This window comes from Leopardus geoffroyi, chromosome C2 (genome assembly GCF_018350155.1).
Source record: "Leopardus geoffroyi isolate Oge1 chromosome C2, O.geoffroyi_Oge1_pat1.0, whole genome shotgun sequence".
Lineage (NCBI taxonomy): Eukaryota > Metazoa > Chordata > Mammalia > Carnivora > Felidae > Leopardus > Leopardus geoffroyi.
The window spans coordinates 140,605,280-140,621,456 of record NC_059333.1 but is presented as its reverse complement, the minus strand read 5'-3'; the positions used below and the strand labels follow the sequence as shown (position 1 = coordinate 140,621,456).

The window sequence follows — 16,177 nt, the reverse complement described above, 5'->3', positions numbered from 1 at the left end:
CAGAGCTTTCTGTCGTGGCCCTCAGAAGGATGCAACCCTGCCAACACTTTGATCTCAGACTTCCAGCCTCCAAAACTGTGAGAAGTAAATTTCTGTTGTCTGCCACCTAGTCTGTGGTACTTTGTTCTGATAGCCCTGGCAAATGATTACCCGAAGCTCTATTCTTCTAGAGTTGCGGTTCTCGATCTTTCAGCTGCATCAGAGTCACCTGGAGGACTTATTAAAACACTACTGGGCCCCACCTCCAGAATTTCTGATCCAGGAGGTGTGGGGAGGGACCCTAGAATCTGCATTTCTAGTAAGTTCTCAGGTGATGTTGTTGCTGCTGGTCTGAGCACTACCTCTTAAGAAATACTGTTCCAGGAGGTACGAATTGAAGATAGAGGCTGCATATCTGACCCTAACAGACTCAAGTGAAGAGGCCTTTCTCCTTCCTTCCTGAATCTAAAACGGAAAGGATTCCAACCTGAGCTTCACACCCAGGTGCATCACAGGTGAGGTGCCCAGCTGTTACAAAATGACAAAAGTTGCGTCTTACGAAAATCCTGAACTTCAAGACACAGAAGCCCCATCCACTACTAAAACATAGCCCATGAATGAGTCCTGGGCCCCGAAAAATTAGATATCCAATTCTCCCTTCAATGAGAAGTTAGGTATATAAAGGATAGGGGGATTCTCTCCCATCCAGGCAAAGGCAGAAGATTGGGGAGAGTGGACAAAAGTATTTCCCTCTCTTCCCCACCCTACACTATTGGCCCCCTGCCCTAAAGTCACACTTTAGAAGTTCCAAACCTAAAGCTGTGCCCCTCTCCTCAGGCCAAATATGCCCAGAATCTATACCCTGTTCCAGACATTGCTCCAGTACCTGAACTCCCTGCCCAATGACGCTGGGCCTGCTTCCATGCCTGCACAAGGCTCTTTCCTTGGTTCTCCCACAGCCAGACCACATTGCCAGCATGCACAGAATGTGGCCCAAGGGATGGTAAAAGAGAAGGGATGAACAGAGCTTGGACCAAGGAGCTGGAGTGTCCATGAGCTTGTGTGAAAGGTTCAGCAGGGCACTGATACTTGGGGTGGAAAGAACCCTAGTCTATGGCATTTACTGAGTTCCATAGTATTAATATTCCCACTGTGGCCAACTTCAAGATACCAATCTGAAGTCAACTGGCTCACAAAATTCCTGGGGGGGGGGGGGGGGGGGGGGGGAGGGAAGTCCTTCATACTATGGGACAAAAGCAGGAGTGGGAAAAGAACAAGGGCAAGCTGGTGGTCTTCATTTGTATTCTTGCCCTGGCCCTGTATATAGTGAAGGTAAGCCAATCCCTGTATCAACCAAGATTTGCTCTGATCGCCACTGAGAGTGGCCATCAATGCTGAGCTCACAAAGAAGGACCCATTCTCCCTAACATATTCCATTCAGAAGATAATGTTGTTGGTTGCCTACCCAAAAGCCATTCCCCAACCACTTGTTCTTTCTGGAAGAGCCTGCTGCTCTCTACAAAGGCTGGAAAATGGTATATACTCGCTTTCCAAGCTCCCTTGTAGCATGAGACATAATCTGGCCAATGGGAGCTCAGAGGTGAAGTTTGTTAGGGCCACCAGAGAAAGGTTTCTCCCTAATAAACAAAAGGAAGGTCTGTCTTCTTCTCTGGACACAGTCCTTCTATGATGCGTAACAGTGGCACCACCTTGCAACCATGAGAGAAAACATTATGCACAAGATGACAAAGAAGGATCAGAAGCGACTGGGTTGGGTTTTTTTTGTTTTTTTTTTTATTAATTGTGGTAAAATACATATAACAGAATTTACCACCTTAACTATTTTTAAGTGTACCAAGTTCAGTAGTGTTTAAGTACAATCACATTATTGTGCAACAAATCTCCAGAACTTTTTCATCTTGCAAAACTAAAACTCTGAAACACACCCCCACCACTCCCCTGCCATCCCCAAGAAACTACCACGCTATTTTCAATGAATGTGACTACTCTAGGTACTTCATATAAGTGGAATCATACAGTATTTGCCTTTTTGTGACTGGCTAATTTCACTTAGCACAAGGTTCATCCATGTTGTAGCAGGTGCCAGAAGTTCCTTCCTTTTTAAGTTTGAATAATATCCCATTGTATGTATCAACCACATGCTTTGCATCCATCAGTGGACACCAAATGTTGCTTCCAACATTTGGCTATGAAAATACTGCTATAACATGGATGTACAGATTTCTCTTCAAGACCCTGCTTTCAATTCTTTTGGGTATATACCCAGAAGTGGAATTGCTGGATTATATGGTAATTTGAATTTTAATTTTTTTTTTCTTTTTTTTTTTTTTTTTAATTTTTTTTTTCAACGTTTATTTATTTTTGGGACAGAGAGAGACAGAGCATGAACGGGGGAGGGGCAGAGAGAGAGGGAGACACAGAATCGGAAACAGGCTCCAGGCTCCGAGCCATCAGCCCAGAGCCCGACGCGGGGCTCGAACTCACGGACTGCGAGATCGTGACCTGGCTGAAGTCGGACGCTTAACCGACTGCGCCACCCAGGCGCCCCGAATTTTAATTTTTTTAAGGAAGCACCATACTGTTTTCCACAAAACTGTACCATTTCACATTCCCACCACGAGTGCACAATTATCTCAATTTTTCCACATCTTCACCAACACTTGTTACTTTCTTTTGTGGTTCATTCAATAATGGCCAATCTAATGGGTATGAGGTGAGCTCCTGGGTTCTTCATGGCATTTGGAGCTACTGAACGAGCCTGGAATTGCCCTGCTCCCAGAGGTTGTATGCAGGAAATAAGTATTCTTATTGTTAAACTCCCTTTTAACTAGCTCTTAAGCTTCTTCTAACTGATGAGCTGCTTTTTCTGTAACACCTCAAGCAGAAAGGATTAAGATTTAATTCTCTGTTTCTCATGCTTTGCATTATACTCTGCTTCTTCAGCTCTTGGAACCCAACACAAATTCTACCCCAGGGTCAAGTCATGCTATATAGTGCAAGAACAAATACAAAGGAGTATTCCTAACAGCTTTACTCATAATAACCCAAAACTGGAAAGAACCCAGATACCCACTGATAGGATAAACTGTGGTACATCCATACAAAGGAATACTATTCAGCAATAAAAAGAAAAAAATGACGGATAAATCTCAAACACACTATGCTCAGTGATGAAGCCTTATTATATAAGAGTACATATGGCAATGACACCATTTATATAAAGTTATAGAATACGTTAGGGGTGCCTGGGTGGCTCAGTGGGTTGAGCATCCGACTTCAGCTCAGGTCACGATCTCGCAGTCCCTGAGTTCGAGCCCCACGTTGGGCTCTGTGCTGACAGCTTCTGATTCTGTGTCTCCCTCTCTCTCTGCCCCTCCCCCACTCATGCTCGCTCACTCTCACTCTCTCTCTCTCTCTCTCAAAAATAAAAATAAACATTTAAAAAAAGTCATAGAATAGGTTAATCTAACCTACAGTGGAAAAAAATCAAAACAATAGCTGTTGTCTCTGAGGGGTGGGAACTGCCTAGAAAGGGGCATGGGAGAATCTTCTGAGATGATGCTAATTTTCTATATCTCCAGAGAGGTTTTGGGTTACACAGTGAGAATGCATTTGTGCAAATAAAGTGACAGATATACCCTAAAGACTTGTGCATTTCATTGTCCATAAATTGTATATCAAAAAAAAAAAAACTATAAGTCAATATTTAATTCTAGTAAATAATATACAAGATGAAAAATTTAGGGGGAAGTTTATTGAGGACTTCAATTTACTTTGAAATGCATTTTAAGAAATCCCAAGATGGATTGATGGATGGAAGGATAGATAGCTCTGTAATTCACTAGTACAATAAAATGTGAAAGGTGAAATATAGGTGGCAGGTGTTTGGGTGTTCACTATAAAATTCTTTTGATTTTTCCAGCTAAGAGTGTTGGAAAGTGACAATAAGTAGAAGTTCTGGTTTTATATGGTGAACATTTTCCTGACTACCTTGAGGGCTGGAATAAAATTAAGAGGATCTAGGGGAAGAGACAGAATCATCAACTACAAAAAAAACTTTATACTCCTTCAGACTTGAACTACAAAAACTTACCTTTTTGTTATGATCAAAAACTGGGAAGTGCTGCGATGCAGGAAAGGTCTCAGCTTGAATAGAAACTTTCACCTAAAAACTCAGGACCTACTAGAGTGCGGCCACTGGGCCAGGGGGTTTCTGACCTTCCTTGTGCTTTGTGCTTTTCTCCAGTTTCAGTTGCCCCTTCCACTGGGCATTGGGAACCCTAGGATATGAAACTCCTCGACACTCACCCCTCCCCTTCCCCCAGCACACTTCCTGTTCCTGACATTGAGAGATGACTCTGAGCTAAGGGTATTGTGACCACTGAGCACTGAGGAAGGCATGAGGGAGCAAGTAGTCACACAAGGACCATGGACAGATGGCCAGCAGGGTGCAATGTCACATCAGGTTAAGACAAGTGTGATCTGTGAATCTTTAGCTACAGGAACCATGTTTCTGTGTCTCCCCTCTCCTCTCCCCTCCCCCCACACGCAAGAAATTTTTCACCCTCTGGCTTTCTTTTCTTTTTTAACTCTGTTGTTTATAGATCATTGTGTCACATTGTATGTTAGCCCTGGGAGGGCACATAGCTAAATTCCCTCACTTTACAGAGGGGAGCTGAACTCAGAAGGTGAAGGGATCTTCTCAAGATCACTGAAGAGCAGAACCGCAACCACAAAGGTATCCTCAATCCAGAATAAAGGGTGAGAATATTCAAAACTCAAAGACATGGAATTCCTTATGTTATTTTTACTATGAAGGGACATTGACCCGATTATTCCTGTCCTTTGTGATAGATGTACACCTTAAACGTTGATAATATCCACCAGAATACTAAAGACCTTCCTTATATATAGCAGTGTCCCTTAGCTATAGGGAGAAACATTCCAAGATCCCCAGTGGATGCTTGAAGGCGTGGAAGAACGGAACCCTAGGTATATACCGTGACTTTTCCTGGACATACAAACCGATGACGGAGCTTAATTTATAAATTAGGCAGAGTGAGAGATTAATAACAAAGAACAATACAACAATATACTATAATAAAAGGTATGTGAACGTGCTCTCTGAAAACACCTCCCTTCACCGTACTCACCCTTCTCCCCGCGAGGACCGACACACAAAAAGCCCAAGTGCTGACGTGGGGCGAACGTGGTGGGCGGGCCTTGTGACGTAGCACTGGGCTCCTACCGTCTTCAGGAGGATCCCTGGCTTCCGGAGGCGGCTGAGGGCGGGTAATTGAAATCACGGGAAGCTAAACTGCGGGTAAGGGAGAACGACCGTATTCTCATCTGGGGGCTTGGCAATGGGATGCCGACGTGGTCATCGTTTGTCGCTTGTTTAGCCTCTCCTGAGGAAGTTACTGGAAATCGGTGTCTGAAGGTAGAGGTCACCACGGTCTTAACTGTCAGAGCAGTCCTCCGCGGAGACAGGCCTACATTGGAAACTGCCACCTCACAGCCCTGAGTGGCCTGTGAGGGACAGCACCACAGACACTGACCCAGGGAAAACCTCGTCCAGGGCTCAGCTTTCCACACTCGCTCCCCCCCAGGAGACGACTTCCTGCATTTCCTAAGGAAAAACAATGACCTCGCGTCTGCAGAGGACTTCACTCTTTGCAGCTCACTGTTGACAGCTCATTTAGTCTTGCAACCACTTGAAGTAGTTTATGCTTCTTACACGTAAGAGAAAAATTCATGTAGGGGCTGGAGGATAACATAGTAAACTCATATTCTGCATTGAATCCTTGATTCAAGAGCTTCCCCTCCACCCACCCCCAAACCCGTGAACGGAAGCGCTGCGTGTATATACAGATCAGAGTAGACTTACTAAAACCGCTGTGCCAAGAAGGAGACCCCAAGCCCAGTGCTCCTCTGTTACGCGTGGAACAAACCCTCTGCCCAGACATCTGGGTTTTACATTCCAACTCTTCACTCGGTAGCGGTGTGACCTTGAGCAAATTACTTACACTCTCTGAGCCGTGGTTTCCTTTAGGAAACAGAAATACTTCTTGGAGGTTAATAGTGGTAAACATTTAACTACCACTCTGGGGGAAAATACCTTATGAAGGTGTGTGTCTGTATGTATTTATTATTTTTACTGAATGTATGTATGAATGCCGTGTGTACATATGTAGTATTAATGTTACAACTTATAAAATGTACAACTCTTTACCCTAAGTTCCATATAACCAATTAATCTTTCACAGAATGCATTCCATTATTTTTGCTGAAGTTGCAACTGACAAGTACAGTTCTGACATGAATGGTGATATTTTAAGTGTATTCGTGAAACAAAAATGAAACAAAAATTATGTCAGAACTTGATTGGTTTACCAATGATGCGAACAACTTCTTTGCTGAATCAGGTAATAGTTTTCAAATACTGGACCATTTTGTCAATTTTCTATTTGCAATGTTTAATGGCTACAGGCATGGGGCACTTGTAAGTGTAATTTGTATTCACTTTCTCCACCACTTTCCTAAATCTAGACAATCAAAAAAAAAAAAAAAAAAACAATAAATCAAGCTCTGATTCATAGCATTTGGAGCTTTCCATCGTATAAATAATCCTACCACGGCCAATTTTGAGCTACCAATGTGCCATCACTTAGGCAGTTGGGTAGAGATATATATAGAGATATATAAAGGCACATGCCATTATAAAGTATTGCCGCCATATCCATAAAAATAAAGGTACTGAGCCTCAAAAGCATAAATAACAGTAAAACGTAAAATAATTAGGAAGTGAAGAGTTCTGAGTATTATCTTCTCCAATAAAATTCAATTGCAAGCTTACATAATGGCTGTTTCTAACAACCAGCTCTGTAAATTCCTGGAAATGTAACAGTGAGACCTCAAGGGACCTTATAAGCTGACCCCAGCACACCATGGCTGGAACAGCATTTGCTGGCAATTACTACTTAAGATGCTATGATTGGTGGCCATTTGCTCCATGTGTGCACAATTTCCACAACACTGTCTGGATTAGTGCCCTGGATTTTCAAGAAACTCATTTTGCATTTGGATTTTTTAAAAATTCCCGAGACATACATGTTCAGTAAATGTGTTTAAGTAATGAATAACTACACCATCAGTTTATTCCTCAAAAGTCTTGTTGGATAAAACAGCTTAGAAAGAGAACAGCCTAACTGTAGAGAACAAAAAGATGATCAAGGGAGCATGAAAGGGTAGGTGCTTTCCACTCTGGAAACTACCTGAGTTGCATTTAACTGCAGAACCTGAACAGGAAATGCAATAGCTATTGGGGGCGGGGGAAATAAATGAAAATTTACAAGCAAAGCAACAAAGTACTGGGGCAGGAGGACTAAGGATAAAGAGAATTGAGAGAACAATGAAACCGTACAAAAGAAAAACACAGAACTTACCTTAGAGACTTTTTAGAAAATCATATTCAATTCTCTGGACACCAGTAGGAAAACAGAAAAAAAACACTTAAAAACACCACTTTTGTCCCAGGTATTTGAGTCTTATTTAAACCACTGATCTCATCCTCTTTAGTAATTTGTATTAAAATGTAGGGGAAATGCTAATTTTGAGACCATCTTTCCGTTCTTAGGACCGTGCCCCCGTAGAAAACATTCTGGAGAGAGACTGCCCTTATGATTCCTCCACCAACTTTGACACTGTGAAGAGCAACTCTGATGTGGCTACTGGAACAGAGGCCATAGTTGTTGCCAAACCTTTATTTAGACAGACCAAGAATTAAGAAAAGCAAATGTGACAAATTTTAACGGGCCCAAGTGAATGTGAAAACTAAAACCAGATCCATGAATTGGCTGTCTTTACTCATTTACTCACATGCAACACTTCCAACATTCAAAAGGAATTTAATCTATTGTTTTCCATCAGCCACACATTTATTATTTTTTTAATTTATTTTTGAGACAGAGAGAGACAGAGCATGAACGGGGGAGGGGCAGAGAGAGAGGGAGACACAGAATCGGAAGCAGGCTCCAGGCTCTGAGCCATCAGCCCAGAGCCCGACACGGGGCTCGAGCTCAAGGACCGTGAGATCGTGACCTGAGCTGAAGTCAGACACTTAACCGACTGAGCCACCCAGGCGCCCCCAGCCACACATTTATTTACAGCTGTTTCTTGTACTGTGCAAAAAAGAGGGCAAATTACAAATCTGTACAATAATCCACAGAATGTGATCAATATCCTTATCAACACCCAAAGTGGGTTAACAAGGTTTTTTCTCCTGAAATCACACCTTCCAAGGAGTCCCAAGTGTTCAACACATAAAAAAAGGTCAGGGAGAGCCTACTTGGCAGAGGAAGTTTGGGAAAAACTGCATCCCACACCAACACTTCCTCAAAAAACTCACGATACACACTTGGTCATTAGAGAACAGGACTGACACAAAGACATCTCAGTAACCTTGTTAACCCAGCATTTCCAAGTTTATTTAATCAATGAGCCCATTTCTCCCACCTAGTATCAATTAACATCCATAGAAAAATAGTGGATATTGCTGGTCTGGAAAACAACTGCAGGGAGTGATTTCAGTAACTGCCTCAACTTTGCCAGCATGGCTACGCACCCTAGGAAAGGGGTAGTGGTCTTGCTGAGGCACTCTATCCCATTCACGGCCAAGGCTGAGTCTTGGCTAGATCAAGCACCCCTTTCCTCTCTACCATCTCCGTCTAAGAAAGATTACCTTACCAGATACAGCAAACTACTATTCATCTGGCATTATAGAAAACAGCAACAATCTTTGCTGGACTCTCTAAACAAACTAAAATCTTTTATTATTATTTTTTTTAATGTTCATTTTTTGTGGGGGGGAGGAGCAGAGAGAGAGGGAGAGAGAGAATCCCAAGCAGGCTCTCTACTGTCAGCACAGAGCCCAATGCAGGGCTTGAACCCATGAACCGTGACATCCTGACCTGAGCCAAAATCAAGAGTCAGACTCTTAACTGACTGAGCCACCTAGGCACCCCTAAAATCTTTTAAAAAGAGCCCTGCATATATATGTTCCCCTATGCTGAATCAGATATTTAGGTAAGACATCCTGCTGTGCTCAGGGGAAAGTAGTAAAGTTAAATTAGAGTCTTACAAAAACATCAAGACAGAAAGATACCAAAACCACAGTTGGTTAGAAATAATATTTATTATCCCCTCCCCCCATGTACAGATTACTTTTCAGAAACATGAAGATATTACCCATGTCCTCATCAATAACAGTTTGTAGAAAATAAACGTAATTCATATCTTGACAATATATTTCTATCATTTTTAAAACAATAGCCATTTTTCCACGTTAGTTCAAGAATAGCTTCAAGTTTTACATTTTGAATCAAATCAAGACAATCTTTGTTTATAGGTGATTTCCTGACAGATCCCATCCCCCCAACCCCTAAAAAAAATTCTATATCCTAAGTGATAAACTCTTCTTGTACATTCAGCAAACTTTATATTGGAAAAAGAAAAAGAATAATTGAGATAGGTATTTACTCTCGTGCACAGTAATAAATCTAGCTGAGCTTCTACACCTTGCTTTGCAATGATGTTTACATAAAATAAATCATTTCTTATCAAGTTACAATGGTAATTTCTTGAAATGTAGATACAAAAGCTATACACTTAATCCACTGAAATTGCCTTCTAGTTTTATCTGTAATTAAACCATCGCCATTAAGGAAAAGCTTCAACTCAAGAAGATGTTTCCCCTTTCCCTCAGCTATTTCTCTCTGAAAAGCTTGAATCCTCTCTCAGATCATGTAAAGAGATACATTAAAAGCACAGAGGAAAAAAAAAAAAAAACGTTTTAGCTTGCTGACATAATGCCCTTAAGTTTGCTGACATAATGCCCACATTTGAAGTTTAAAATGTAAAATCAGAGTTAAAGCATCACTTAATTCATACAGTACATTATCAATTAATCACCAGTGTCCCACCGACTCAGAAGTTTCCCAAACTGGTTGTCTTCTCCACATTTAGTAAGTTTATAACCAATGACTCAATCAAAGAATGTGCTTATAATAGGCTGCTGGTTTAATTTTAGAAGTTTTAATACTGGGCTATTTTCAAATATAGAGATGCTACAAGTGGCATATGAACTATTAATTTTGTTTCCCATTACCTACAGGAAGAATTTGTTCAAATAAAATTTTACAAGACAAATGCAAACCTACATACCTATATATAGATGTATACATGTATATATTGAACCTAACTAAAGTTTTATAAGCAATACTAACATACTTCTCGTTACACATTCCTAAAGACAGTAATTGTTTTGAAGATAACATGTTATATAAAGAGGATTATGCAAAAGGCAAAAATTAAGAATAAACATGATCTTTGAGGTTTTCAGGATTACTTCAAAAAGCCGTTTCTATCCCCCATAGAAGAAAACTATGCATTTATCATAGGAAAAAAATTATAAAAAGATAATGCTATCGTGTAAATAATTCACAAAAACTATACTGTATATCCCATAAAAGTCTTACCAATGTAAGGTAAATCACAATTATGGTTTATATTGTATTACAGACATCACCATCACCTTTCCTCTTTAATAATGAGAGGATTTAACTTCTTTTTTTAACTTACTTAACAAGTGCCACAGAAATTCAAGTCCCAGTAGCAACAAGTTAAACAAGATTACAAAATAAGGCATTCTGCTCACATGTCATTAAAGTAACAGGCTGAGTATAGTAAAGCAGGCTCTTTCCATTCTTGAAATTTTATATAATCCCAAAATTATACAGAAGGCAATCTTTTCCAAAAAATTCCAATTAATTGTAATTTTCCAGGGAAACAAAGACACATAAAATCCTCAACTTTGGCTATTTCTCCCACTGCCATCAACAGAGGCTGATTTTCTCTATTTAATAAAGCCCAATATTAGAAATGTGGATGAAATGTCTCTGTACCATTTCTAAGCCTGTAGGTCACACACACTAAATGATTTTTTTTTCAAATTCTAGATTAAATCTAATCTAATCTGACAAAATCCCTGTAGTGTTACTTAGGAAAAAAAAAAAAAATAGTGGACTCAGAACACACTTGCGCACACATGCATACACACACACGCACAGCCAACATATTAAACAGTTTTCTTAAACATTGATTGGTTCTCCAAAAAGGATCAAAATATTTTTCATCAAGCTGCAGCATGTGTTTAAGGGGCATTGTAACCTTTTTTAGTACAAGGTAAGAATCTGAATGAACTTTTAAACAACTAGTACCCTGAACTAAAGATCTTACCAAAGATGAACTCTAAAACACATATTTTTTGAAATTTGGACTCCCTTGCCTATTGTACTTTTACATTAAATGCTGCTTAAATAAAAATAGAGCATAAATTCAATATTCTACTGTCTAAACATTTAAAGCAATGGTTATGTCATCAACAGGTAAAACGCAACTAACTTGAGTCTTTGACACCTCTTGTTTTAAGTTTATTGAATGATAAAGTTCTTCACAGTTTAAAATATTGTGAAGAAATGTGTTTATGTATAACTATGTTCACAGAGATATTATGTACACATACTATGTATCTGATGTACCCATAAACTTTGAATATGTGTGTGCCAAGAGGATACCCACACATATGCAGGAACCCTGAATAATAGGTTGGCATGGACTGTGAAATGATTTCTCAGAAATGCTTAGAAATAAGAAAAGAGTATTATTATGAAAATTATAATAACAAAAATGTTACCTTATTTACATAGTGCCTATCTCCCAAGAGGTAAATATGCTTTATAGACATTTTTTAGTATCTGTGAGGTGGGACACTGAGAGCACTATCAATTTTCATTTTCCACAACCAACAAACCTGCCCAGGATGATACACTTTAACAGTGGTAGCAGAGCAAAATACACACGTGGAGATCACCCAACTTGCAGTGTCTCCAATTACCAGATCCAATGGCTTGTGGTGAAATCAAGTTTTCGTCATAGAACAAAATTTCTACCACAAAAGGTTAATTTTTAAGTCCCCATATACTTGTGATTGTGCGTTATATTTATACCACAGGGAGATCAAAATGGTTTTTGGTTTTGGCAGATGAAAAGTCTAACATTCAGTGTGACTATAATTCAGTGTAACTTCTCCAGTTTAAGTGCGACACAGCTGATTGGTCTATAGGGGAAATGCGGTCAATGTCTAACCATGGCTGGAGAAACCTCAATCCAAACAGCTACCGCATGATTACAGAGACAGCCTACAATCTTGTATTGTCTTAAAGGTCTTTTCTATCTCCACATATGGTATACACATATAAATAAGCATATTAGCACAAAATGTACAGTTAGCATGAGTCAGTTCATGTTTAAATTAACAAAGGCCTTAGGGGTGAACTTTAAAGGCCAAGAGCTCCTCAGAGTGCATGTTGTTTAAAGATCGAAGATCTGGCAACTTTAGAAGAAGTTTTGTAAAAATAGAGGCCTCGTTTGGATGGTTTTTCATTATTAAGGTCCTTAGTGCACGGATGAGAGTTTCCTGCAAAGCCTCAACAGAGTTGACATTTTCTATTCCAGATCGATCTAATAGTAAGGAATAGAGAGACATGAATGAGAGGACATGTTATTAACATTATCAATTAAGAGAAAACATTAACTAGAAATATAATTCTTGCTCATCAATCTCATTAATGAATTTAAAACAAAGTTTTATACATCGGAACAAAGGCAAAAAATATTTGACAAAATTTTATAAATCTCAATGGCAAATTTTTGTATCTGTTGATTATATTATAAAGATGTAGATCACACAGTATATTTGATAAATCAAAACTCTTTAGCGCTTAGTATTTTGTTCACAAAACTAAAGGTTCTGATTTTTAAAATCAGATGCCATCTGCTAATTTTAACTGCTTCTCATTGAGAAAATAAAATGAATAATGTAGTTTACAAATATAATTTTACTTCATTTGGAATATATCCACATTTGTATGTTACCACGTGTGGCAAGCAACCTCTAAAACAGCCACCAATGATTTCCTCATCCTGGTATCCGTGCCCTTGTGTATCCGTTTCCCCTTGAGTGGGCTAGATTTACTGATTCACTACTAACGAATAAAATATTCGATTACAAAAACAAAAAAACAAAAAAAACACTTGACTTCCATCTTTAGCATACTTTTGCTCACTTACTCTGAGAAAAGCCAGATGCCATGTTGTGAACTGCCTATGGAAGTGGCCCAGGGGCTAAGGAACTGACGGTGGTCTCTAGCCAACAGCCAGCAAAGAACTGAGGCACTCAGTCCAACATCTTGCAAGGAAATGTATCCTGCCAACAACCACATGAATAAGCCTAGAAGCAGCAGATCCTTACCTAGTTGAGCCTTCTTAGTTGACCACAGCCCTGCTCCAAGTTTGACTACAATCTCCTAAGAAACCTTGAGCCAGAGGCACCCATCAAAGCCGCACCATATTCCTAACCCTCAGAAACTGTGAGACAAAAAGCCACTAAGTTTTAAGGTAATTTGTTAGTGGTAATAGATAACTAATATACTATGCACCTTTATTACCTAATTATAACCTAAGCATTCACTTTCATTTAGCATACTATTTTTTTTTTTTTATTTTTAAGGTTTATTCATTTTTCAGAGACAGAGACAGAGCGTGAGGTGGGGAGGGGCAGAGAGAGAGAGGGAGACACAGTATCTGAACCAGGCTCCAGGCTCTGAGCTGTCAGCACAGAGCCCAACACGGGGCTCAAACTCACAGACTGTGAGATTATGACCTGAGCTGAAGTCGGGACACTTAACCACCCAGGCACCGCTTAGTATACTGTATTTATTAAGCTCATCATAGAAAGTGTTAATGATTTAGTATAAACCAACAATAAAGGAAAGTATCTTAAAATTAGCCAAACCTATGTTGTTTGCCCATAGGCTTTTTTTTCATCATCAAAGGCTATTTCTTCCCTTTACAATAGGAGGCAGTAATGCACAAGAAATATTCAATGGCCCCCAGTACAGGAAGTTGTAATTAATAAGACACTGCCAAGGAAGCAAAATTCTCTGGCCATTCACACCCTTTTATTCATTTTTTTATAAGGATATTGAAGCTTTGCATTGTAACTGGGAGTTAAAAAAGCCACCTGCAATGCAAACAATTGGAACAAAGACTAAAATTTCATAGTAAGGGGGAAAAATGTTTGATTAACTCTAAATGCAGAAAAAATGATGAAAATAGGTTTATCTTACATTTAAGAAAATTTGGATTATTATTCAACTGTGTGCCAATTCTTATGGAAAAAGACCTGTGAACATTTGACTTTGGTCAAAAAATCATACGGGCCATCTTTGCAAAACTACTTAAAGCCTTCAGTAATGCTTCCAAGAATCTCCCTTGCCTTTAATATTCAAGTAATTATTTTCTTCAGCATCCTTGCAATTTATTAATTCCCTCACCAAACACTTACTGAATGTGTGTGGCGACTGTAATAGGTGCTAGGTAATTAGCAGTGAACATAAACCAAAATTCCTTCCTTTAGAGAGCCCTTATTATAAGCAGAATACCTGGTTTGCATCATATCATTAGTAATTTACAATACCAACAACCGGTTAAGAATGACAGTGAGCCCCACAAACAAAATAATCTAAATAGGCAAAGAAAGAAACACACAGGTAATGAAGATATTTGCATTAGAAGTCCTTCAGTGAGTATTTTGTGTTGGGATGACCTACACACTTCTACACAACTCAGAGCTTCAGGGAATGGATTCCTATAACTAAAAATGTAAAGTGTATTAAATTTTTCTAAAATCTCAATTTCTAAAACCATGGTTTCATGATTTCAAGGCCAAATAACCTATCTACAAATCTAGCTGGATCATAAACAATAATGCTCTAGAAATTGTAACAATAGAATGTACAGACTGAAATGGCAATTTCTCTTCTAAATGATTTACTAAATGCTACACTACTTGTATAGTTTAATTCATGCTACATCTGTCCTCTACTTTCTTAGCTGGTTCTTCATCCCTCTCCAAAGCCTGTGCTCCTCACCTAATTTCTCTTCATATTCACTTCCTACAAGATGGAAGTTAAATTCCTTCCACAGACAAATGAAATCTATTTCTAGATGAACTTTGGTCTCACAGTTATATGCCCATCCCTCATCTTCCACTGCAAGTGACTACTGCCATTTCACACAATCTCAAGAAAATTTTACCTTTCAGTTATAATTCCCTTTTTCTCCGTAGTATCAAGAGTTTTCCAACCTCACAGGCAAGTATCATGTTTGAGATTTCTCTCTCCCTTAGCAGCTAGAGCTATTCTGTTAACAAGTAATACAACAGAAAGGCTTTGAAGCTTCAGAGACTAATAGGAGTTCAAATGCATGCTCAGCCAATTTTTAAAAATGCACAACCTTGGGCAAATTATTTAACCTCTCTGTGTCCTGGCTCACATCAGAGGTCTGTTGTGAGGATAAAATTATATAATGAGATCTAGAAACTAACTAGCATTTCTTCTGACAACCAAAACAAAACCCAGATGGCAAGTGTAGGTTCCAAGAAAAACAAAAAGTGATTTTAAATACAATGCAAACTATAATGTTGCTTAATTCTAAGCAATTTAATAATGAATATATATAATCCATTTGTTATCTGATACTTGGAACATTCTCCCCTTGGGTGGCACAGGTTTAGGGCAAGATTTACATTGCCTTGTCTACAATTTCAACCCCACTGTGTGAGTACTGTGAGCACTATTTACATAATCATAATACTGTAAATGTAGAATTTTTGCTTTTCGATATTTAGAATTATCTGATAAAGGACAAAAACTAATCACACCTATAGAAGAGAATGTAAATATTTTCATTCTTCACAATGTAAAAGATATGGTATAGCAAAAGAAGCCAGGATATAGAGTAAAAGGATACTGTGTCCCTGTCTAAGGAAAAGATTCTATCTAAACTATCTGAGAGATTATGTAAAACGGAAAGATCAAAGAATGTGAGCATATTAAAATTTTAAATCAAACTATAAGAATAAAACTTATAAAAAGTAAGAAGATACTTTAATCAGTTGTATCCACTCAATAAAAAATCCAACTCTACACAGTATTTAGAGTTGGGTGGGCAGCTATCAGAAAAAATAAAAAGAAAGACGGTTAGAAATCTCTGGAGA

The 16,177-nt window shown here is 38.9% G+C and overlaps 1 protein-coding gene and 2 long non-coding RNA genes across 5 annotated transcripts in view; 1 reads left to right on the top strand and 2 right to left on the bottom strand.

Annotated features, from left to right (window-relative positions):
- The window catches only part of LOC123575703, a 128,313-nt gene extending 123,608 nt beyond the window's left edge, over positions 1-4,705 (bottom strand). For all 3 annotated transcript variants that reach the window (XR_006700942.1, XR_006700943.1, XR_006700941.1), the window contains exon 1: positions 4,094-4,705. This is a non-coding gene — a long non-coding RNA (uncharacterized LOC123575703). The remainder of the gene's footprint in view (positions 1-4,093) is intronic.
- Positions 4,706-5,340: 635 nt separating this feature from the next.
- LOC123575702 lies at positions 5,341-7,852 on the top strand. Its single transcript, XR_006700940.1, has 3 exons — positions 5,341-5,739; positions 6,267-6,425; positions 7,637-7,852. It is a non-coding gene; the product is annotated as an uncharacterized LOC123575702 (long non-coding RNA).
- Positions 7,853-9,174: 1,322 nt separating this feature from the next.
- The window catches only part of NR1D2 (nuclear receptor subfamily 1 group D member 2), a 29,873-nt gene continuing 22,870 nt past the window's right edge, over positions 9,175-16,177 (bottom strand). Inside the window, exon 8 of the mRNA XM_045436308.1 lies at positions 9,175-12,579. Coding sequence (XP_045292264.1) covers positions 12,383-12,579 — 197 coding nt within the window. The 3' untranslated portion in view covers positions 9,175-12,382. The remainder of the gene's footprint in view (positions 12,580-16,177) is intronic.